This window comes from Palaemon carinicauda, chromosome 38 (assembly GCF_036898095.1).
Source record: "Palaemon carinicauda isolate YSFRI2023 chromosome 38, ASM3689809v2, whole genome shotgun sequence".
NCBI lineage: Eukaryota > Metazoa > Arthropoda > Malacostraca > Decapoda > Palaemonidae > Palaemon > Palaemon carinicauda.
In genome coordinates, this window is record NC_090762.1 from 37695981 (window position 1) to 37720326 (window position 24346).

Sequence of the window (24346 nt, forward strand, 5' to 3'; positions counted from 1 at the left end):
GCATGTTGTGGGGGAGAACTCATTGAAAGGGCAGTGAGAAAAGGGGGAAAAAACTTGGATTAAGTTATACAACGTAACTATGTGGCTATGAGCATGTTGTGGGGGAGAACTCATTGAAAGGGCAGTGAGAAAAGGGGGAAAAAACTTGGATTAAGTTATACAACGTAACTATGTGGCTATGAGCATGTTGTGGGGGAGAACTCATTGAAAGGGCAGTGAGAAAAGGGGGAAAAAACTTGGATTAAGTTATACAACGTAACTATGTGGCTATGAGCATGTTGTGGGGGAGAACTCATTGAAAGGGCAGTGAGAAAAGGGGGAAAAAACTTGGATTAAGTTATACAACGTAACTATGTGGCTATGAGCATGTTGTGGGGGAGAACTCATTGAAAGGGCAGTGAGAAAAGGGGGAAAAAACTTGGATTAAGTTATACAACGTAACTATGTGGCTATGAGCATGTTGTGGGGGAGAACTCATTGAAAGGGCAGTGAGAAAAGGGGGAAAAAACTTGGATTAAGTTATACAACGTAACTATGTGGCTATGAGCATGTTGTGGGGGAGAACTCATTGAAAGGGCAGTGAGAAAAGGGGAAAAAACTTGGATTAAGTTATACAACGTAACTATGTGGCTATGAGCATGTTGTGGGGGAGAACTCATTGAAAGGGCAGTGAGAAAAGGGGAAAAAACTTGGATTAAGTTATACAACGTAACTATGTGGCTATGAGCATGTTGTGGGGGAGAACTCATTGAAAGGGCAGTGAGAAAAGGGGAAAAAACTTGGATTAAGTTATACAACGTAACTATGTGGCTATGAGCATGTTGTGGGGGAGAACTCATTGAAAGGGCAGTGAGAAAAGGGGAAAAAACTTGGATTAAGTTATACAACGTAACTATGTGGCTATGAGCATGTTGTGGGGGAGAACTCATTGAAAGGGCAGTGAGAAAAGGGGAAAAAACTTGGATTAAGTTATACAACGTAACTATGTGGCTATGAGCATGTTGTGGGGGAGAACTCATTGAAAGGGCAGTGAGAAAAGGGGAAAAAACTTGGATTAAGTTATACAACGTAACTATGTGGCTATGAGCATGTTGTGGGGGAGAACTCATTGAAAGGGCAGTGAGAAAAGGGGAAAAAACTTGGATTAAGTTATACAACGTAACTATGTGGCTATGAGCATGTTGTGGGGGAGAACTCATTGAAAGGGCAGTGAGAAAAGGGGAAAAAACTTGGATTAAGTTATACAACGTAACTATGTGGCTATGAGCATGTTGTGGGGGAGAACTCATTGAAAGGGCAGTGAGAAAAGGGGAAAAAACTTGGATTAAGTTATACAACGTAACTATGTGGCTATGAGCATGTTGTGGGGGAGAACTCATTGAAAGGGCAGTGAGAAAAGGGGAAAAAACTTGGATTAAGTTATACAACGTAACTATGTGGCTATGAGCATGTTGTGGGGGAGAACTCATTGAAAGGGCAGTGAGAAAAGGGGAAAAAACTTGGATTAAGTTATACAACGTAACTATGTGGCTATGAGCATGTTGTGGGGGAGAACTCATTGAAAGGGCAGTGAGAAAAGGGGAAAAAACTTGGATTAAGTTATACAACGTAACTATGTGGCTATGAGCATGTTGTGGGGGAGAACTCATTGAAAGGGCAGTGAGAAAAGGGGAAAAAACTTGGATTAAGTTATACAACGTAACTATGTGGCTATGAGCATGTTGTGGGGGAGAACTCATTGAAAGGGCAGTGAGAAAAGGGGAAAAAACTTGGATTAAGTTATACAACGTAACTATGTGGCTATGAGCATGTTGTGGGGGAGAACTCATTGAAAGGGCAGTGAGAAAAGGGGAAAAAACTTGGATTAAGTTATACAACGTAACTATGTGGCTATGAGCATGTTGTGGGGGAGAACTCATTGAAAGGGCAGTGAGAAAAGGGGAAAAAACTTGGATTAAGTTATACAACGTAACTATGTGGCTATGAGCATGTTGTGGGGGAGAACTCATTGAAAGGGCAGTGAGAAAAGGGGAAAAAACTTGGATTAAGTTATACAACGTAACTATGTGGCTATGAGCATGTTGTGGGGGAGAACTCATTGAAAGGGCAGTGAGAAAAGGGGAAAAAACTGGATTAAGTTATACAACGTAACTATGTGGCTATGAGCATGTTGTGGGGGAGAACTCATTGAAAGGGCAGTGAGAAAAGGGGAAAAAACTTGATTAAGTTATACAACGTAACTATGTGGCTATGAGCATGTTGTGGGGGAGAACTCATTGAAAGGGCAGTGAGAAAAGGGGAAAAAACTTATTAAGTTATACAACGTAACTATGTGGCTATGAGCATGTTGTGGGGGAGAACTCATTGAAAGGGCAGTGAGAAAAGGGGCAAAAAACTGGATTAAGTTATACAACGTAACTATGTGGCTATGAGCATGTTGTGGGGGAGAACTCATTGAAAGGGCAGTGAGAAAAGGGGAAAAAACTTGATTAAGTTATACAACGTAACTATGTGGCTATGAGCATGTTGTGGGGGAGAACTCATTGAAAGGGCAGTGAGAAAAGGGGAAAAAACTTATTAAGTTATACAACGTAACTATGTGGCTATGAGCATGTTGTGGGGGAGAACTCATTGAAAGGGCAGTGAGAAAAGGGGAAAAAACTTATTAAGTTATACAACGTAACTATGTGGCTATGAGCATGTTGTGGGGGAGAACTCATTGAAAGGGCAGTGAGAAAAGGGGCAAAAAACTTATTAAGTTATACAACGTAACTATGTGGCTATGAGCATGTTGTGGGGGAGAACTCATTGAAAGGGCAGTGAGAAAAGGGGCAAAAAACTTATTAAGTTATACAACGTAACTATGTGGCTATGAGCATGTTGTGGGGGAGAACTCATTGAAAGGGTAGTGAGAAAAGGTGAAAAAAGCTGGATTAAGTTATACAACATAACTATGTAGCTATGAGCATGTTGTGGGGGAGAACTCGTTGAAAGGGTAGTGAGAAAAAGGGCAAAAACCTGGATGATGCTATACAACATAACTATGTGGCTATGAGCATACTGTGGGGGAGATCTCTTAAAAGGGTAGTGAGAAAAGGGGCAAAAAACTTAATTAACTTATACAACATAACTATGTGGCTATGAGCATGTTCTGAGGGAGATCTCGTAGAAAAGGTAGTGAGAAAAGGGGCAAAAAACTGAATTAAGTTATACAACATAACTATGTAGCTATGAGCATGTTGTGGGGGAGAACTCGTTGAAAGGGTAGTGAGAAAAGGGGCAAAAAAATTAATCAAGTTATACAACATAACTATGTGGCTATGAGCATGTTGTGGGGGAGAACTCGTTTAAAGGGTAGTGAGAAAAGGGGCAAAAATCTTAATCAAGTAATACAACATAACTATGTGGCTATGAGCATGTTGTGGGGGAGATCTCGTAGAAAGCGTAGTGAGAAAAGGGGCAAAAAAACTTAATAAACTTATACAACGTAACTATGTGGCTATGAGCATGTTGTGAGGGAGAACTCATTGAAAGGGTAGTGAGAAAAGGGGCAAAAAACTTAATAAACTTATACAACGTAACTATGTGGCTATGAGCATGTTGTGGGGGAGAACTCGTTGAAAGGGTAGTGAGAAAAGGGGCAAAAAACTTAATAAACTTATACAACGTAACTATGTGGCTATGAGCATGTTGTGGGGGAGAACTCATTGAAAGGGTAGTGAGAAAAGGGGCAAAAAACTTAATAAACTTATACAACGTAACTATGTGGCTATGAGCATGTTGTGGGAGAGATATCGTAGAAAGCGTAGTGAGAAAAGGGGCAAAAAACTTAATAAACTTCTACACCGTAACTATGTGGCTATGAGCATGTTGTGGGGGAGAACTCGTTGAAAGGGTAGTGAGAAAAGGGGCAAAAAACTTAATTAAGTTATACATACAACATAACTATGTAGCTATGAGCATGTTGTGAGGGAGAACTCATTGAAAGGGTAGTGAGAAAAGGGGCAAAAAACTTAATTAACTTATACAACGTAACTATGTAGCTATGAGCATGTTGTGGGGGAGATCTCGTTGAAAGGGAGGTGAGAAAAGGGGCAAAAGCCTGGATTAAGTTATACAACGTAACTATGTGGCTATGAGCATGTTGTGGGGGAAAACTCATTTGAAGGGTAGTGAGAAAAGGAGCAAAAACCTGGATTAAGTTACACAATGTAACTATATGGCTATGAGCATGTTGCGGGGGAGAACTCGTTGAAAGGGTAGTGAGAAAAGGGGCAAAAACCTGGATCAATTTATACAACGTAACTATGTGGCTATGATCATGTTGTGGGGGAAATCTCGTAGAAAGGGTAGTGAGAAAAGGGGCAAAAACCTGGATTAAGTTAATAAACATAAGTAAAGGACCTTGCGTACACTGTGTGAAGTAACTATTGAGAGGGCTGTAACACAGTGAGAAAAGTGGCAAAAGCCTGGATTAAGTTAATCAAGGTAAGTATGTGACTATGAGCTTGTTGTAGGAAGAACTCGTTGAAAGGGTAGTGAAAAAAGTGACAAATATCTGGATTAAGTTAATTAATGCAAGTAAGGGGACGAGTGCACTCTGCAATAGGTTATTATTGAGAGGGCTGAAACAAAGTGAGAAAAGTGTCAAAAGCCTGGATTAAGTTATTCAACATAAGTATGTGGCTAAGAGCATGTTGAGGGAAGAACTCGTTTAAAGGGTAGTGAAAAAGTGCTAAATATTCAGATTAAGTTAATTAACGTGAATAAGGGGTCATGTGCCGCTGTAGGAAGTTATTATTGAGAAGGCTGTAACAAAGTGTCAAAAGCCTGGATTAAGTTATTCAACATAAATATGTGGCTATGAGCATGTCATAAGTAGAAGTCATTGAAAGGGTAGTGTAAAAAGTGACAAATATCTGGATTAAGTTAGTTAATGCAAGTAAGGGGTCATGTGCCGCTGTAGGAAGTTATTATTGAGAGGGCTGTAACAAAGGGAGAACAGTGTCAATAGCCTGGATTAAGTTATTCAACGTAAACATGTGGCTATGAGCATGTTATAGGAAGAACTCGTTGGGTAGTGAGAAAAGTGGCAAAAACCTAGATTAAGTTAATCAACGTAAGTGAAAGGCTATTTGTACGCTATGGGAAGTTATTATTGAGACTGTAGCAAAGTGAAAAAAGTGTCAAAAGCCTGGATTAAGTTGTTCAACTTAAGTATGTGGCTATGAGCATGTTGAGGGAAGAACTCGTTTAAAGGGTAGTGAAAAAAGTGGAAAATACCTGGATTAACTTATTCAACCTGAGTATGTGGCCATGAGCATGTTGTAGGAAGAACTTGTTGAAAGGGTAGTGAGAAAAGTGGCAAATACCTGGATTAAGTTAATCAATGTAAGTAAGGCATCATGTTCACGCTTTGGGCTCTAACAAAGGGAGAAAAATTTAAAAAAACCTGGATGAAGTTGATAAATATAAGTACATTGCCATGTGAATGCTGTGGGAAGTACTCAGTGAGGGAGCTTTAAAAAGAGAAATATGACAAAAAGCCTGGATGACGGTGGAATAGTATTTCATTACCTCAAAATATTGAGAGTACTCTATTTGTAGAAATAGCAGGCTAGCCTAATGTACTTTAGGACTATCAGAATGAATTTCATCGAACAGGATGAAATTTAATGTTAAAAATTTATTTAAAGATTCCTTACTTCAATAACTTGAGAACTTTTCGAGTTAGATGTTTTCTTCTTTGTCTGCATCTTTTCCCACTTTTATCAACTTTATTCCTCTGCAGTTGCCACATTCCTATTAAAAACCTTCCCCTTATAGATGGGAATGATTAGGCTTTAAAAAAGCACAAATTTTTTTTTCGTTAACCACTAACCTGTAATTACCACAGTATGTTATCCTCCTCGTTAACCACTAACCTGTAATTACCATAGTATGTTATCCTCCTCGTTAACCACTAACCTCTAATTACCACAGTATGTTATCCTCCTCGTTAACCACTAACCTGTAATTACCACAGTATGTTATCCTCCTCGTTAACCACTAACCTGCAATTACCACTATGTTATCCTCCTCGTTAACCACTAACCTGCAATTACCACAGTACGTTATCCTCCTCGTTAACCACTAACCTGTAATTAACACAGTATGTTATCCTCCAAGTGTCTTGTGACGTAAGATGGGGGTTCTCAAGCCACGAACGGGAAGAATCTCATCTTCTTGACAAGTGAGTTTAACCTCTGAAAAAAGAAATAAATCATATTCTAACATTTTATTTATGATTGCATTCGGTTATTCAATACAAATATTTATAGTAAGAGAGAGAGAGAGAGAGAGAGAGAGAGAGAGAGAGAGAGAGAGAGAGAGAGAGAGAGAGAGAGAGAGAGATTGCATTCAGTCATTCAATACAAAATAACATTTGTAGAGAGAGAGAGAGAGAGAGAGAGAGAGAGAGAGAGAGAGAGAGAGAGAGAGAGAGAGAGAGAGAGAGAGAAATTGCATTTAGTCATTCAATACAGAATAACATTTGTAGAGAGAGAGAGAGAGAGAGAGAGAGAGAGAGAGAGAGAGAGAGAGAGAGAGAGAGAGAGAGAGAGAGAGAGAGGAGAGAGAGAGAGAATTGAATTGTCATTCAATACAAAATAACATTTGGAGAGAGAGAGAGAGAGAGAGAGAGAGAGAGAGAGAGAGAGAGAGAGAGAGAGAGAGAGAGAGAGAGAGAGAGAGAGAGAAATTGCATTCAGTCATTCATTACAAAATAACATATTTTTTTTTCCTTATTGCCTTATTTTTTGTTTGGGTTCCCCCAGGTCCCTCAGTGTGAGGCACCTCGTATATCCACCAGAGAGTTGCTAGTGCATCTTCCGGTGTATTTTGCATCTTCCAGTCTTGGATGGTCTGGGATGCATCTTAGGTATTTATCGAGCTTATTCTTAAACACATCTACGCTCACTCCTGATATGTTTCTTAGATAAGCTGGCAGTACATTAAATAGTCGCTGCATTATCGATGCTGCTGCGTAGTGGATTAATGTTCTGTGCGCCATTCTTAGTTTACCAGGAATATTTTTTGGCACTATTAATCTACCTCGGCTTGCTCTTTCTGATATTTTAAGCTCCATGATGTTTTCAGTAATTCCTTCCATGCTTGTATTATCATGTAGCGTTCTCTTCTCCTTTCTAGACTGTATAGTTTTAAAAATTGCAGTTTTTCCCAGTAAGCAAGGTCCTTAACTTCTATTCTAGCAGTATAGGACCTTTGTACACTCTCTATTTGCGCAATATCCTTTTGGTAGTGTGGGTACCATATCACATTGCAGTACTCAAGAGTACTACGTACATAAGTTTTGTAAAGCATAATCATGTGTTCAGCTTTTCTTGTTTTAAAGTGTCTGAATAACATTCCCATTTTTGCTTTATATTTAGCCAGCAGATTTGCTATTTGGTCGTTGCATAACATATTCCTATTTAACATTACACCAAGGTCTTTAATTGCTTCCTTGTTTGTGATTGTCTCGATATTAGGTACCCTGTATGCACATACCATTCCTTCTCTGTTTCCATAATTCATTGATTCGAATTTATCGGAGTTAAATACCATACTATTTATCTCCGCCCATTCATATATTTTGTTTAGATCTCTTTGTAGTGAGTTCCTATCTTCATCACAAGTAATTTCTCTACTTATTCTTGTGTCATCGGCGAAACTTCTCACTACGGAGTTTTCAACATCACAGTCTATGTCTGAGATCATAATAACAAACAGCAGTGCAGCTAAAACCGTACCTTGTGGCACGCCAGATAGTACCTGACTTCATCTGATTTCTCGTCATTTGCAACCACTATCTGTTTTCTGTTTTGCAGGAATCCTTTTACCCATTTTCCTATCTTTCCCACAATATTATGCTTTCTCATTTTTTCTCTAATATATTGTGGTCTACCTTGTCAAAGGCTTTTGCAAAATCTAGATAGATCACATTTGTGTCTTTTTCACTTATTATATTTTTGTATATGTTTTCATAGTATGCTATCAGTTGGGTTTGTGTACTTTTTCCAGGCACAAAACCGTGTTGACCTATATTAAACAGATTACTTTTAACCAATTGGTCCATTATTTTCTTTTTTATTACCCTCTCATACACTTTCATATGTGATGTTAGACTAACAGGTCTATAATTGCTTGCCTCTAGTCTTGATCCACTTTTGAAGATAGGGGTTATATAAGCTAATTTATGTTTAACATATATCTCGCTCATATCTACACTTTGTCTTAGCAGTATTGCAAGCGGCTTCGCGATAGTGTTTGCAGTTTATTTTAACAAAATCGCTGGAACTCCATCTGGTCCGGCTGCCGACCCATTTTTAATTTCGTTTATAGCCTTGACATATCTTTCTCCCTTTCAGGTAACAGATTTGGCCTTACAAGGTGGTGTGGTTGGCAGCCATTTTGAGATTCTTTTACACTTTTGCTGTAAGATGATGATAATATCCTGTAAAAATTTCAGCCAAAAACTGTTATTTACCTACTGCAAATAAATGTTGAAAAGAGTATTGATTTTTTTTGGGCCAAAAAACATTTACTTTTTTTCTCATTTTAGGAAAAGTTACTTTGTTGTTCCTCCACCCCACACCCCCCCCCCCCTTCCGCCCTGGATCTGACCAAAGGGTGCTTAATTATTGTAGAATAAGTACTTAGAATAGTTTGTTTATTTCCATATTTAGATTTTAGTTGAATATTTTTGTGGTCATTTTTCATACTTTTTTTTTTTAATCTATTTGTAATAAATATCTATTTTGGACTTGGCCTTTATCTATTCTTTTTGAATATTAAACAGCCACTGAACAATTATAGTTGATTAGAAGGCTAAAGTAAATCCGACAGTAGTATTCAAAAAATTTATAACGATCCATTAAATATTTTAAACAGTATGAATTATCTTTAGAAAATGCATTCTCGTTTTTTTCAAAATCCTCAATTACTAAACTATTAATCAAGAATTCATATTAATTTGTTTAAAAGAATACTGAAATTGATCAGAGTAAAATCCCAAAACAAGGCTCTTTATTTTAGTTTATTTTTTCTTCGTTCTCCAAGAGCTGTCAAGAATGAATTATAATCTGTATTGACCTTGCTCATTGCCACGGACGCTTCACTGGCTGCTGTCACTTCCATTCAGCGTGTAATAAACTTAACTTTCACTGCGCAGTTAATTGTTAATGGAGTCTTATCAAATTAATTGCCAGTAAACAGCTGAGTACTCCAAGGGAATGTGTTGTCACCTATGTTGTTTATCCTCCTCACAGATTTTTTATGACACACTTTAACTAACCACTTATGAACTTTGTGCATCGGATCACTTCCGCGTGAATTCTTCACAGAATGGAAATGTAGTTTGAAAAGGAGACTTTAAATGGCACTCATGAATGGCAGGGGAAAGGGACAGTGACACTGCTCTATAGAGTAAGACAACGCCCTAGAGACTGACTATATATAGGCTACATATGATCAGCGCCCAAGCCCACTCTCCACCCAAGCTAGGACCAATGAAGGCCAGGCAATGGCTGCTGAGGACTCAGCAGATAGACTTATAGGCTCCCCCAAAACCCCCCATCCTTAGCTCACAAGGATGATGAGGTTGCAGCGACCAAAGGAACTAACAAGTTTGAGGAATCAGATCCTTTCCCTCTACTATTCTTCCCCTTTATTACTTGGAAGGTGTTTGACTAATTATAGCGTGAGTTTTGATTCTTTCAATTTGCAAAGTGATATCGGGGGAAATTTGGATTTCTTGTTAATGTTCACATTTGCCATAAATTGCGGAGGGAGAGTGAAATACATTACACGCATGCAAAAAAAAAAAATAAATAAATAAAAAAATTAAAAAATTAAAATCACTGGAATTGATTTATGAAATTTTGGGAATATAATTCAGTTTTAATTTCTATTCATTAGGCTATTCACTCGACAGTTAAATCTCTCAATTATTTATTATTATTATTATTATTATTATTATTATTATAATTTGCTAAGCTGCAACCCTAGTTGGAAAAGCAGGATGCTATAAGCCCAGGGGCTCCAAAAGGGAAAATAGCCCAGTGAGGAAAGGAAAAGAGGAAAAAAAATATTTTAAGAGTAACAACATTAAATCAAATATCTCCTATATAATCCATATAAACTTCAACAAAACAAAAGGAAGGGAAATTAGATAGAATACTCTAACCAAAGACATTGGAAGATCATGGTACAGAGGCTATGGCACTACCCAAGACTAGAGAACAATGTTTGATTTTGGAGTGTCCTTCTCCTAGAAGAGATGCTTACCATAGCTAAAGTCTCTTTACTACCCTTACCAAGAAGGTGTATGAGGGCAGAGGAGAATCTGTAAAGAATATGCCAGACTATTCAGTTTATGTGTAGGCAAAGGGAAAATGAACCGTCACCAGAGAGAAGGATCCAATGTAGTACTGTCTGGCCGGTCAAAAGACGCCATAACTCTCTAGTTTAAGTTCCGGATATATTGGGAGATAAAAACAGCTTCAATTCCCCGGTTAAGTGACATAAACGGCAGAAGCAGTGTAAAAGGACAGTCGGGCAGACCCACCTGCTCTTTATTTTTATCATTATTACTAGCTAAGCTACAACCCTAGCTTGAAAAGCAGGAACGTATAAGCCCAAAGGCCCCAACAGGGATAAAAATAGTCCATTAAGAAAAGGAAATAAAGAAATAAATAAACTACAAAAGAAGTAATGAACAATTAAAATACGATATTTTAAGAGCAGTAACAACATTAAGTTAAGTCTTTTGTATAAAAACTATAAAAACTTAAAAAAACAAGGGGAAGATAAATAAGATAGAATAATGCACCCGAGTGCACCCTCAAGCAAGAGAACTATACCCAGAGACAGTGGAAGACTATGGTACAGAGGCTATGGCACTGCCCAAGACAGGAGAACTTTGGTTTGATTTTGGAGTGTCCTTCTAGAAGAGCTGCTTACCATAGCTAAAGAGTCTATTCTACCCTTACCAAGAGGAAAGTAGCCACTGGACAATTAAGAGTGCAGTAGTTAACCCCTTGAGGTAAGATTTGTTTGATAATCTCAGTATTGGAGGTTTCATTCATTTCCATAAGAACATCTTCAGTCATCTCCGCTGCCTATCTCGCATAGTTTATGTTTCTTATACCTAACCTAAAGTTAGTTCTACACGAAGAAGAAGCTTGAAACGCGTAATGCGACTGATTTTCCTTCCCCTGGCGTATACGCGTGAGAACGCATTCCTTGTTGTTCACGCTCCGGTAATAACAACAGAACTAAAACAAACTCGGTCAAGATGGAAAGCAAGGGAAATTAAGTTATTTTTGCTCGAAACCGCCTTTGTACGAAGGGCGTACTCCCTTCAGGGAACTGCAAGGCAATCGCACAGGAAATGAGCATATTTAGCGGTCATCAGCTGTGGCCTTCTCTTCAAGGTAATACAAATACGCAAGTGGCCTTGTGCGAAGAGGAGGGACAGCCAAGCATTCCTCTCTGATTGGACACTAATTCGCACTGCAATTCTTTTACAACGCAGACAATTATTCTGGGTTGATTTCCTGTTTCCATCGCTTGACGAGGGCGGGAAAGAGGGTGTAAATCTATTGTAGGAGTTAACTTGTGACAACTGATAATTAGACGATATAAATCCTACTAATAACATCTGTGTCATTTTCCTTGAGAGAGAGAGAGAGAGAGAGAGAGAGGAGAGAGAGAGAGAGAGAGAGAGAGAAACTTATTTTCTACCTTCCAATGCCAAAGTCATACACTAAAGGCAAAGCAAATATTAGTATCTAATTATAAAACCACAATATCAGATGATACTTCAAACTGGTTAAACTGATTTCATTGTCTCAGGACCAATTGTTCACACTCATGATTACAGAATAACAATGATCATTATCATCTTTATTATTGTTGTTATTATATCGTGGCTAATGTTGTTGATGTTTTGATTACAATAAGAACGTGATTGTTTGATAAATAATCAAGCAATCGTCCACGTGTAAAGTTTACATAAAGTATATAAGAGAGATAAATCAATATACATAAAAAGCACACACACACACACACACACACACACATATATATATATATATATATATATATATATATATATATATATATATATATATATATATACTGTATATTATATATATAAATATATTTACATGTATATATACTGTATGTCCGTGTATATATATACATATATTTATAGGTATATATATATATACTTTGTATATATATATATATATATATATATATATATATATATATATATATATATATATATAATTTTAATAACACCCACGTGCAGTGAAACTTCCTTAACCTTAGAAAGCTCAACAATAATAGGCGCATTGAATCCAACAAAACATACTTTTACACCATTCATCCAACCGTTTCTGATCCTTCCTCTACTCTTACAAAATCATAAAACACACATTTCTTTCATTGACAATGCATTCACATCACAAAATCGAGTAAAATACACTTTTGGATCCTTTCATTTTTACCACATTGCCACATCTCTGCATTTCTCACGCTATGATAACATTCACAAAATTCGCCAGTCAGCCCACTATTACCTGGGAACATTCATATTAGTTCACAAATAAAGATTTTCAAGTGTCAAGGAGACAGAACACATCTGCTTACTCTACACATCCCTTCGCTTCTATGATCTTGATAAAAATTTCAATCGCTTTCAACAAACTATTTTTTCAATCTATTTTGATGGCCTTTGTGGACTACGAAAAAGCCTTTGATAGTGTGCACCGGCTAAATTGTGTAGAGAGCCCTGCGTTATCATGAAGTTCCTCTCATATATATAAATTCAAATAAATCTGTTCATTAGCCTAGCAAATGTAAAGTTAATGTTAGTAGAGTCATATCAAATGAATTTCCAGTGAACAGCGGAGTACGGCAGGGGAATGTGTTGTTATCTATGTTGTTTATCATCATGGATTTTGTAATGCATACAACAGCTGGGGATGGTGGAGAAGGACTGGAATGAATTAGTAATAGAAAATTAGATGACCAAGAGTATGTTGATGACGCTGTCCTTATTAGCATAACACTACCGGACTTGCAAAGCTTGATTACCAGAATGCATGAAATATCACATGAGGCTGCGCTCATGATAAATAGAAGAAAGACTGAGATGATGAGAACGGAATATGCAATGAAAGATGAAATATCATGGGAAGGAGAAAGGATTAATGAGGTGGAATCGTTTAAATATTTTGGAAATATGATCTTTAATACAAGGTCATTTAGAATTAGAGTTTAATGAAAGATTTAAAAAAGCATACCAGACAATGATTAGCTTGGATAAAATTTGGAAATCAAATTGCCAGAAATTACATATAAAACCAGGCTATAAATCAGTTTAGTGAGATCGGGTTTACTATGTGGACATGAATCGAGGTATAACAATATAATATAAAACAGATTTTGTAGATTTGAGAACAAAGCCCTCAGATGAACATTTGGAGCTGAATGGTAGGACAGGATTAGAAATGAAACTTTAAGAGAGGTTACACGAGTGCCATGTGTGGATGAGATCATGGTGAGGGGTAGATGGAAATGGTTTGGACATGCTCTTGTCACTCCCCAAGAGAGGTTAGTTCACCAAACTTTCAAGTGTGTTCCACATGGCACAGGAGGAGTTGGAAGACCCAGGCCCACATGGCTGAGGACTCTGGAACGTATAGTAGATGATGATGAATGGAGAAGTACTGATTTAAAAGCTCAAGATAGAGACGAATGGCGAAATGTAACCGAGGCACTTTACGTTAATAGGCGTAAGAGTATATTATATATAAATATATATAAATATATATATATATATATATATATATATATATATATATATATATATATATATATCTATCTATCTATATATATATATATATATATATATATATATCTATATATATATATATTTATATATATATATATATATATATATATATATATATATATATATATATATATATATATATATATATTACTAGCTAAGATACAACCCTAGATGGAAAAGCAAGATGCTATATGCCCAAGGGCTCCAACAGGGAAAAATAATCCAGTGAGGAAACGAAATAGGGAAATAAACAACATAAGAAGTATTGAAAAATTAAAATAAAATATTTCACAAACATTAACAACATTAAAACAGATATTTTATATACAAACTATAAAAGGACTTGTGTAAGCCTGTTCAATATAATATTTGCAGCGAGTTTGAACTTTTGAAGTTCTACCAATTATTAAAATTATATATATATATATATATATATATATATATATATATATATATACATACATATATATATATATATATATATATATATATATATATATATATACATACATATATATATATATATATATATATATATATATATATATATATATATATATATATATATCCCCACTCAGAAAGGGGTATTTATTGGACTTGATTGGAAATAGGAAATTAGCTGACCTACAGTGTGCTGACGCTGTCTTAATAAGCAGAACATCACAAGACTTGCAAAGATTACTTACCAGAATGCATGAAATATCACAGGAGGTTGGGCTCAAGATAAATAGAAGAAAGACAGATGATGAGAGCAGAATGTACAATGAAAGATGAAATATCATTGGAAGGAGAAAGGATTAATAAGGTGGAATCATTTAAATATTTAGGAACTGTGATCTCTAATAGTGTCTTTAGAATTGGAGTTCAATGAGATTACAAAAAAAAAAAAAATCAGAAAATGACTGAGTTAAGTAAAATTTTGGAAATCAAATCGCCTAAAAATTTCATATAAAAATCAGACTATATATCAGTTTGGTGAGATCGGTGTTACTGTATGGACATGAGTCGTGGTATGACAATGAAACTATATCCAACAAAGCCCTCAAGAACCTAATGGGAGTTAAATGGCAGGGCAGGGCTAGAAATGAAGCCATAAGAGAGATTACTAGAAGATTTGAAAGACCCAGGTCTACATGGCTGAGGAATATGACGTGTCTAGTAGATGATGAATGGAGAAGTAATGAATTAAAAGCTCAAGATATATACGACTGGCGAAATCTAACAGAGGCCCTTTGGTTCAATAGGCATACAAGAGGAAGATGATATATATATATATATATATATATATATATATATATATATATATATATATATATATATATATATATATATATATATATACATACATATATATATATATATATATATATATATATATATATATATATATATATATATATATATATATATACGTATGTATATGTATATAACATATACCGTATATATATATATATATATATATATATATATATATATATATATATATATATATGTATATATATATATATATATATATATATATATATATATATATATATATATGTATATATGTATATATGTATATATATATATATATATATATATATATATATATATATATATATATATATATATATATATATGTGTGTGTGTGTGTGTGTGTGTGTATTTACAGAGTATATTTATATATATATATATATATATATATATATATATATATATATATATATATATATATATATATATATATATATATACATGGATATATATAAGTATACATATATGCGTGTGTGTGTGTGTGTACCATAGGTAGTTCGGTTAGCCAGGGCACCAGCCACCCGTTTAGATACTACCGCTAGAGAGTTATTGGGTGCTTTGACTGGCCAGACAGTACTATATTGGATCCTTCTCTCTGGTTACGGTTCATTTTCCCTTTCCCTACACATACACCGAATAATCTAACCTATTCTTTACATATTCTCCTCTGTCCTCATTCACCTGACAACACTTGAGACTACCAAACAAATCTTCACTCAAGAGGTTAACTACTGCACTGTAATTGTTCAGTGGACACTCCAAAATCAAGCCATTGTTCTGTAGTCTTGGGTAGTGTCATAGCCTCTGTACCATGGTCTTACGCTGTCTTGAGTTTGAGTTCTCTTGCTTGAGGGTACACTCGGGTACACTATTCTATCGTATTTCTCTTCCACTTGTTTTCTCAATTTTTTTTAAAACTTATTTAGAAAATATTTACTTTAATGTTGTTATTGTTCTTAAAATATTTTATTTTTCCGGTTTCCTTTCCTCACTGGGGTATTTTCCCTGTTGAAGCCCCGGGTTTATAGCATCCCGCTTTTCCAACTGGGGTTGTAGAGTAGCAAGTAATGATGATGATAATAATAATAATAATAATAATAATAATAATAATAATAATAATAATAATAATAATAATAAAAACATATAAATACAAGTACATATATATATATATATATATATATATATATATATATATATATATATATATATATATACACACACACACAGGAAGAGTACAGTAAAATGGGCTAAAATTCTACTTAATAAATATTTATTTGCCTATCACGTTTCAAAATTCTTAGTAAAATCACGGAAAAAAAAAACTTCAGAAATGGTGACCATACAAAAACTACTCGTTATCAAACGTATTTTCAAGAGCTTGCATCATCAGGCTTTGGTACGTAGATCTATATACCATCACCTGATCTCACTATACGTGTCAGTAATTCTGTATAATAATTCAAGATATAATATCCTGAAACAAAGTAAATACAAGAAAACAGAACTATCGATTAGAAGGATCATATTCAATAGCTGGGGCATTCCCTGCTATGGATTTCATGTAATTTAAGTTTTGGCAAGTATTCGACAGGGCCCACTGCCTCAAGGCTTTCGTCGACCTTGTTATAAATATTGAAATACATTGACCGCTGAGAAAGGGGGGAGGGGGGGGGGGGCGGTTCCCTTCGGTATTCATTACGAACATAATTATTATCCAAAGAACGAGTGCCTTCTGGCCATTGAGACCGGCGCGGAAGTCCTGTCATTTCGGAGACATTCACAGGATAAATACGTTTCGTTAATTTGCTTCTGTTTGTGACACTGGAGGTCACCTGAAGTTTTCTCTTGAGGGATTTGACTCGTTGTTGTGAGTTTGTTTGCCTTGTTGGGAAAAATACTTCTAATTCGGGTGTAGCTTCACGTCACCTTGTTAAAAGGATTTGTTCATAATTTGTTACTCATGACGCCGAAATTTCTTTAATAATAACCATAAAGGTCCAACAACTTCATGTATTTAGCTAGCTTTTGTCATCTTGTGAAGCATTAGAACTTAAAAACACAAAATTCTTTGCTGCCTCTCTCTCTCTCTCTCTCTCTCTCTCTCTCTCTCTCCTCTCTCTCTCTCTCTCTCTCTCTCTCTCTCTCTGAACTTTAAGGCACAAAATTCTTCACTCTCTCTCTGAACTTGAAGGCACAATATTCTTCTCTCTCTCTCTCTCTCTCTCTCTCTCTCTCTCTCTCTCTCTCTCTCTCTCTCTCTCTCTCTCTCTCTCTCCTCTCTCTCTCTCTCTCTCTCATGGATGATCACTCCTAATGATAACAAGCGTCTCGGTTTGTCAAAAAAGTGATCCTTTTTATGAGCTGAAAATGTTTCCCTTGGCACGTCCTCTTGCATTTAGAATGATGTACTTTCATCACTTAAACTAAATCAATTTCCTTTTTACACTAGCGATTGATAGTCATCCAATCCTTCGATTTCACGCAACACAGAATTGTAAGTGTTATCATTCTCATTTCGCCAATTATTCAGGCCATCTGAAGGTTGTTGTTGTTGTTTTAATATATTTCTGTTGACGTAAAGTTTTTCTATTCGATGGTTGACCTTTTATACTTGAATCTCATTATCATCATTGTATCTGGAAAGCCATTCTTTCCTAAAGTCTTCTTTAATGCCAATGTGGTTGTAATTATCACACGATAGCATTAGGATCTGTTAAACTGGTTATTGTAACCAGTAAAATTGTGCGTGTAAATATATATATATATATATATATATATATATATATATATATATATATATATATATATATATATATATATATATATATATATATGTATATATATGCATTTAGTCACTTTCTCTTAATATGTCATAAGAGATTTCATAGCAAATACCAGTCTAGTGTGGGTGTTAATGAAAATTACAACACGATATTTAACTTCTTATTTTCGTACCTAAAAATATGTTTATTTTATCATCTGACCTCCAGTCACCGGTCCACTACAGAAATGTGCTTCTCGATCCACCAATTCTCCTCATTTTATTATTCCATTCAGGCGTGCCAGCCATTGGAAGTTGTAAGCTCGTCCCTTAGCAATCTCATGAAATATAGCAGGTGCAGTAGTTCCTTCATGACACATATGTTGTTGGCTTGTTTACAATCTTGCTCCATTCACCAGAATTTCATATGCAAAGCTCAACTCACCTTCTAGTCTTGGGTAGTGCCATAGCCTCTGTACCATGGTCTCCCACTGTCTAGCGTTTAGAGTTCTCTTGCTTGAGGGTACACTCGAGCACACTATTCTATATTATTCCTCTTCCTCTTGTTTTGTTAAAGTTTTTATAGTTTATATAGGAGATATTTATTCTAATGTTGTTACTCTTCTTAAAATATTCTATTTTCCTTTTTTCCTTTCCTCACTGGGCTATTTTCCAGGGCTGGGGAGTCGGAGTCGGAGTCGGAGTCGAGGAGTCGGAGTCTGTTCTAAATAATTATAGGAGTCGGAGTCGGATGTTCAGAGTCCCGACTCCCCAGCCCTGCTATTTCCCCTGTTGGAGCCTCTGGGCTTATAGCAACCTGCTTTTCCAGCTAGGGTTGTAGTTTAGCTAATAATAATAATAATAATAATAATAATAATAATAATAATAATAATAATAATAATAATAATAATAATAAAGGGTTGTGGTGGCCTATTTTGGTAATGTCCCTGACTGATGATCGCCAGACTGGGATTTGAGTCCCGCTCAAACCTGTTAGTTCCTTTGGTCGCTGCAACCTCGCCATCCTTGAGAGCTAAGGAGGGGGATTTTGGGGGATACAGTTGAGTCATCAGCAGCCATCATTGGCTGACCCTTCTTGGTCCTAGCTTGGGCGCTGATCATATGTAAATACCATCAGTCTCTATGGCTTTCTCCTTCTTGATGGGGCAATGTCACTGTCCCTTGTCTATTGCCATTCACGAGTGACCTTTAAGCCTCTAAACACAAGAGCAACCTCACTGCTCATAACAGCAATCCTTTCCTCTTTCATAGCAGATGTCATCCCGATTCTCCCGTCACACGTTAAGGCATTTTTCCGATCCAAAACGTGCAGGCCGTATCCGCTGCTACCGATTGCCGCAGCTTACGACCTTGGGAAATTGCCGCAGCTTACGTCCTTGGGGAAATTGCGGTCGCAATATAAAACCGACGACATCGGACGCGCCACAGGTTGTTGTGATTGTGCCGTCTGGAATTGTGGGTGTGGTTCTTGAGAGGTGGAACCGAGAAAGAGAAATCAACAAGAGGGAGCTATTTCCGACATACGCGAAAAGGACCAGGTGGTTTAACGCTCCAGAGTCCCAAAATGAAGGGTTTAAAGGTGCTTATAATAGGTTTCATTTTTTGTAAAGTGGTTTTAATTTAGTTTACTTACGTTAATACTAAGCGGAGGTCTTTCCATCTCTCTCCTATACTTTGTTCAGTAATTGTGAAACCATTATTTGTTACTGTTGATCAATGCTGTCGATTAAGTAGCTGGAGGTTGATGGAACGTGGTGGGTCGCTGATCTGTTGAGACTCCACCCATTATATTATACAGTGCATCACTATATAGCAATGTATATGCATGTGCATGTGGCAGAGATGAGAATGTTGAGATGCATGTGTGGGGTGACAAGAAGAGATACGATACGGAATGAGGTAATTAGGGGTACCACAGGAGTTAGAAAACTATCAGATCCAAGAAAGTAGACTGAGGTGGTATGGTCATGTCATGAGAAGAGATGAACAGTATATTGGGAGGAGAGTGGTGAAAATGGAGGTACAGGGAACGAGAAGGAGAGGGAGACCAAAGCGAAGGTGGATGGACTGTATCAAAGATGACCTTCGATCAAAGGGATTAACCGGTGATGAAGTGTGGGACAGAGGTAGATGGAGAACACTGGCCAGAAACATCGACCACCACATAAAAGTGGGAAAAGATGCAGACAAATAAGAAGAATATGCATGTATATTATTCTATTCGAGTCCTGTTAAGTGAAGTCATCTGGGTCCAAATCATCTTATAGTGCACAAAGGAAGGTCTAAAGGACCTTTGATTCGAAACGAGTGAGCTAGTTTGTTGGGTTACCAAATGGATGTGTATATGACGTAAAGGTTCAATATGGATCTTCAGCAGTTCAACCCGAACTTTAAAAATCTAATTTTGATGTCTGTGTGTGAGAGAGAGAGAGAGATCTAATTTTGATGTCTGTGTGTGAGAGAGAGAGAGAGAGAGAGAGAGAGAGAGAGAGAGAGAGAGAGAGAGAGAGAGAGAGAGCGTACACCTTACTATTGCATACTTAAGAAGCGTACATAAAGCATATCACATGTAAACGCCTTCCAAGCCTTATACAGAAGAATATATATATATATATATATATATATATATATATATATATATATATATATATATATATATATATATATATATATATATATATATGCGTAAAAATCACAGGAAAACGTGATGCTCAGATGCAGAAGAACCAAAGGGAAAATGAAAATACGGAAAATACACTTAAGTCCTGACTAGTATCACGAAACTAGTCAGGACTTAAGTGTATATTCCGTATTTTCATTTTCCCTGTGGTTCTTCTGCATATATATATATATATATATATATATATATATATATATATATTATATATATATATATATATATATATACATATATATATGTATGTATATATATATATATATATATATATATATATATATATATATATATATATATAAATTGGATTGACCTTATTCATACTGGAATGTTTTAGGAACTACGGAATGATCTATGGTGGCCGTTAGGGTACAGTCCCTAACTGGTGATCGCCATACCAGGGTTCGAGTCCCGCTCAAACTCGTTTGTTCCTTTTGGTTTCTGCAACCTCACCATCCTTGTGACTTAAGGATGGGGGTTTGGGGAGCCTATATGTCTATCTGCTGAGTCATCAGCAGCCATTGCCTGGTCTTTCTTTATCCTAGCTTGGGTGGAGAGGGGAGCTTGGGCGCTGATCATATGTATATATGGTCAGTGTAGGGCACTGTCCTGCTTGACAGGACAATGTCCCTGCCCCTTGCCACTAATCCTTTAATAAGAATGAAGCTAAGATTCAAATGAAAATCCTACAGTTGTGCTAAGAATTAAGAATTACAATCTGGAGGGCAAGGTGGAAAACAGGAATCGGGAATAGAGATACGACAGAAGTCTTCAAATTTGGGCATAGGTAGAAGTCGAAAGAACACTGAAGATACCTTTTATAGTACAGCTCTTCTAGAAGGACACTCCAAAATCAAACCATTGTTCTCTAGTCTTGGGTAATGACATAGCCTCTGTACCACAGTCTTCCACAGTCTTGGATTTGAGTTCTCTTGCTTGAGGGTACACTCGGGCACACTATTCTATCTTATTTCTCTTTCTTTTGGTTTGGTAAAGTTTTTATAATTTATATAAGGAATATTTGTTTAGGTGTTGTTGCTGTTCTTAAAATGTTTTATTTTTCTTTGTTTCCTTTCCTCACTGTGCTATTTTCCTTGTTGGAGCTCTTGGGCTTATAACATCCTGCTTTTCCAACTAGGGTTGTAGCTGAGCAAGTAATAATAATAATAATAATAATAATAATAATAATAATAATAATAATAATAATAATAATAACAACGCATAAAATGCACCGAGCGACGTGCATTCTTCAAGCTTACTAAAAATGAATACAAGGTCACGCATGCGTAGCTACCTCCACTTTTACTTGAAAATATATCTGATAGATCACTGATGTTTATCAAGGCGCGTTATAAAGACCAGTGTTATAATACGAATAACATAACCTCACAAGTGAGTACAGCCTAAGTCGAATGTGGAACTGGGCGAATTTTTAATCATAGAAGCAACATGTTACCTAAGTACACTAGGCTTCACGATGAGAGGGCGAGAACAAGGTGTCCATAGATCTGGAAAAGGATAACGAATACGTAGAAACTAAGTCTTCGGAGCTGTAAAAGGAAATGGAGTTGGGGCCGTGAATCCTCTGAAGGTGAAAGTCATGGCCGTGAAGTGGTCCTCCAAATGGGCTACTATTTTCTAAATTATTATTATTAGTAGTAGTAGTAGTAGTAGTAGTAGTAGTAGTAGCTGAGCTAAAACCCTAGTTGGAAAAGCAAGATGCAATAAGCATAAGGGCTCCAACAGGGAAAAATAACCCAGTGAGGAAAAGAAATAAGGAAACAAATAAACGATATAAGAAGTAATGAACAATTAAAATAAAATATCTTATAAACATTAACAACATTAAAACAGATATTTCATATATAAACTATAAAACTAGAAAAGGACTTATGTCAGCCTGTTCAACATAAAAACATCAACTGCAAGTTTGAACTTTTGAAGTTCCACTTATTCAACTACCCGATGAGGAGGATCATTCCACAACTTGGTCACAACTGGAATAAAACTTCTAGAGTACTGTGTAGTATTGAGCCTCATGATGTAGAAGGCCTGACTATTAGAATTCACTGCATATCTAGTATTACGAACAGGATGGCACTGTCCGGGAGGATCTGAAGATACTTTATGCATAGTGTGGAAGAGCGAAAATAGAAGACCTATAGGTCATATATCATGGATCCAGCCAATACAAGCTCTCCTCTTGGTTTTCAAATCAGAGAGCGAAGGTTTTCAGAAGTTATTATACACAACGTCTCCGAAATGCACACTATTCAATCTTATTTCTCTTCCTCTTGTTTTGTTAAAGTTTTTATAGTTTGTACAGGAAATATTTATTTTAATGATACTGTTTTTAATCATTTATTTTTCCCTGTTTCCTTTCCTCACTGGGCTATTTTCCCTGTTGGAGCCCCTGGGCTTATAGCATCCTGCTTTTCCAACTAGGGTTGTAGCTTAGCACGTAATAATAATAATAATAATAATAATAATAATAATAATAATAATAATAATAATAATAATAACTGTTAGAAAGCAAAGACTTTTCGATTAATTATTGTCACATTCATTCCACTGTTAGAGTCGAAATTATCATTATTGCCAATATCATTATTACTTATATCACTCCACAGAGATAGACATAGACGGTGCATTACGTTTGAGAGCATTGCCATTAAAATAGATCGTCAAAATAACTAGATTTGCGCGAAACCATACATTACATTTGCGCGCAACCATATATTACATTTGCGCGAAAGCCTTACAGGGGAAAAAACTTGTAATGTGAAATTGGAACAAGTTAACAGTAAGATGATGTTGATGTTTGGCAAACTTTTCATATGCTCTTACGAAATCGGTAATCATGATCACATTTAGTCGCTGAAGGTAATGTTACTACCAAGAGAGTTGGTTAGGTTAGGTTAGGTTAGTTTTTTTTAACTTTAGCTAAAAACTGCTCGAGATTCAATACCCCGTAACTTGATGCAAGTTTAACCACTATACTCAATTTTTTTTAAGGAGGCGCATTTGCACTGACTGGCAGGGGTGCCCTTTTAGCTCGGAAAAGTTTCCTGCTATCTGATTAGTTAGAATTATCTTGTCCATACCAATCATCGATTAGGAAACTTTTCCGAGCTAAAGGGGCACCCCTGCGTGTCGGTGCAAATCTGACTCACTAAAAAAAATTGACTATAGTTCCCCCCAACGCCTCAGAGCGCAATCGTAAGAAATCTCAGCGCTCAATCGTACCCAGTTTTAATCCCCCAATTAGGAACATCATTACTTAAGTAAATAAAGTTTACTACAATTCCATAAAAATAAGTCCTAAATTTATTCCTTCCACAGACCTAATTAGTTTGAAGAATACACGTATTTATTCTCGAGTTCCTAACACAAGTAGGGTTGTGCCCAAGAATTCCGCCCGGTAAGGAAAACGGCCTTTAAACACCGTGGTACCGAAAACCATCAAAACATCCTCCAAACTAAACCAAAAATATTCTCACAACTTCTATACTTTGTTATGTTAGTTTTAGTTTAAAATACAATACAGATCAACAAATATAAAACACATTGCGTTCATATTATAAATGTAAAACATATTTATATGCCAAACACTATATATATACATATATATATATATATATATATATATATATATATATATATATATATATACATATATATATGTATATAT

At 36.0% G+C, this 24346-nt stretch overlaps 1 protein-coding gene and 1 long non-coding RNA gene across 4 annotated transcripts in view; one reads left to right on the forward strand and one right to left on the reverse strand.

Moving 5' to 3' along the window:
- Positions 1–24346, reverse strand: part of LOC137630144 (uncharacterized) — a 109265-nt gene that overhangs the window by 44271 nt on the left and 40648 nt on the right. For 2 of the 3 annotated variants that reach the window (XR_011041674.1, XR_011041675.1), the window contains exon 3: positions 6138–6245. The exons of the other annotated variant lie outside the window; for it this stretch is intronic. This is a non-coding gene — a long non-coding RNA (uncharacterized lncRNA). The remainder of the gene's footprint in view (positions 1–6137; positions 6246–24346) is intronic. 3 annotated transcript variants of the gene reach the window in all.
- The window catches only part of LOC137630143 (uncharacterized), a 22382-nt gene continuing 17465 nt past the window's right edge, over positions 19430–24346 (forward strand). Inside the window, exon 1 of the mRNA XM_068361599.1 lies at positions 19430–19560. Coding sequence (XP_068217700.1) covers positions 19546–19560 — 15 coding nt within the window. The 5' untranslated portion in view covers positions 19430–19545. The remainder of the gene's footprint in view (positions 19561–24346) is intronic.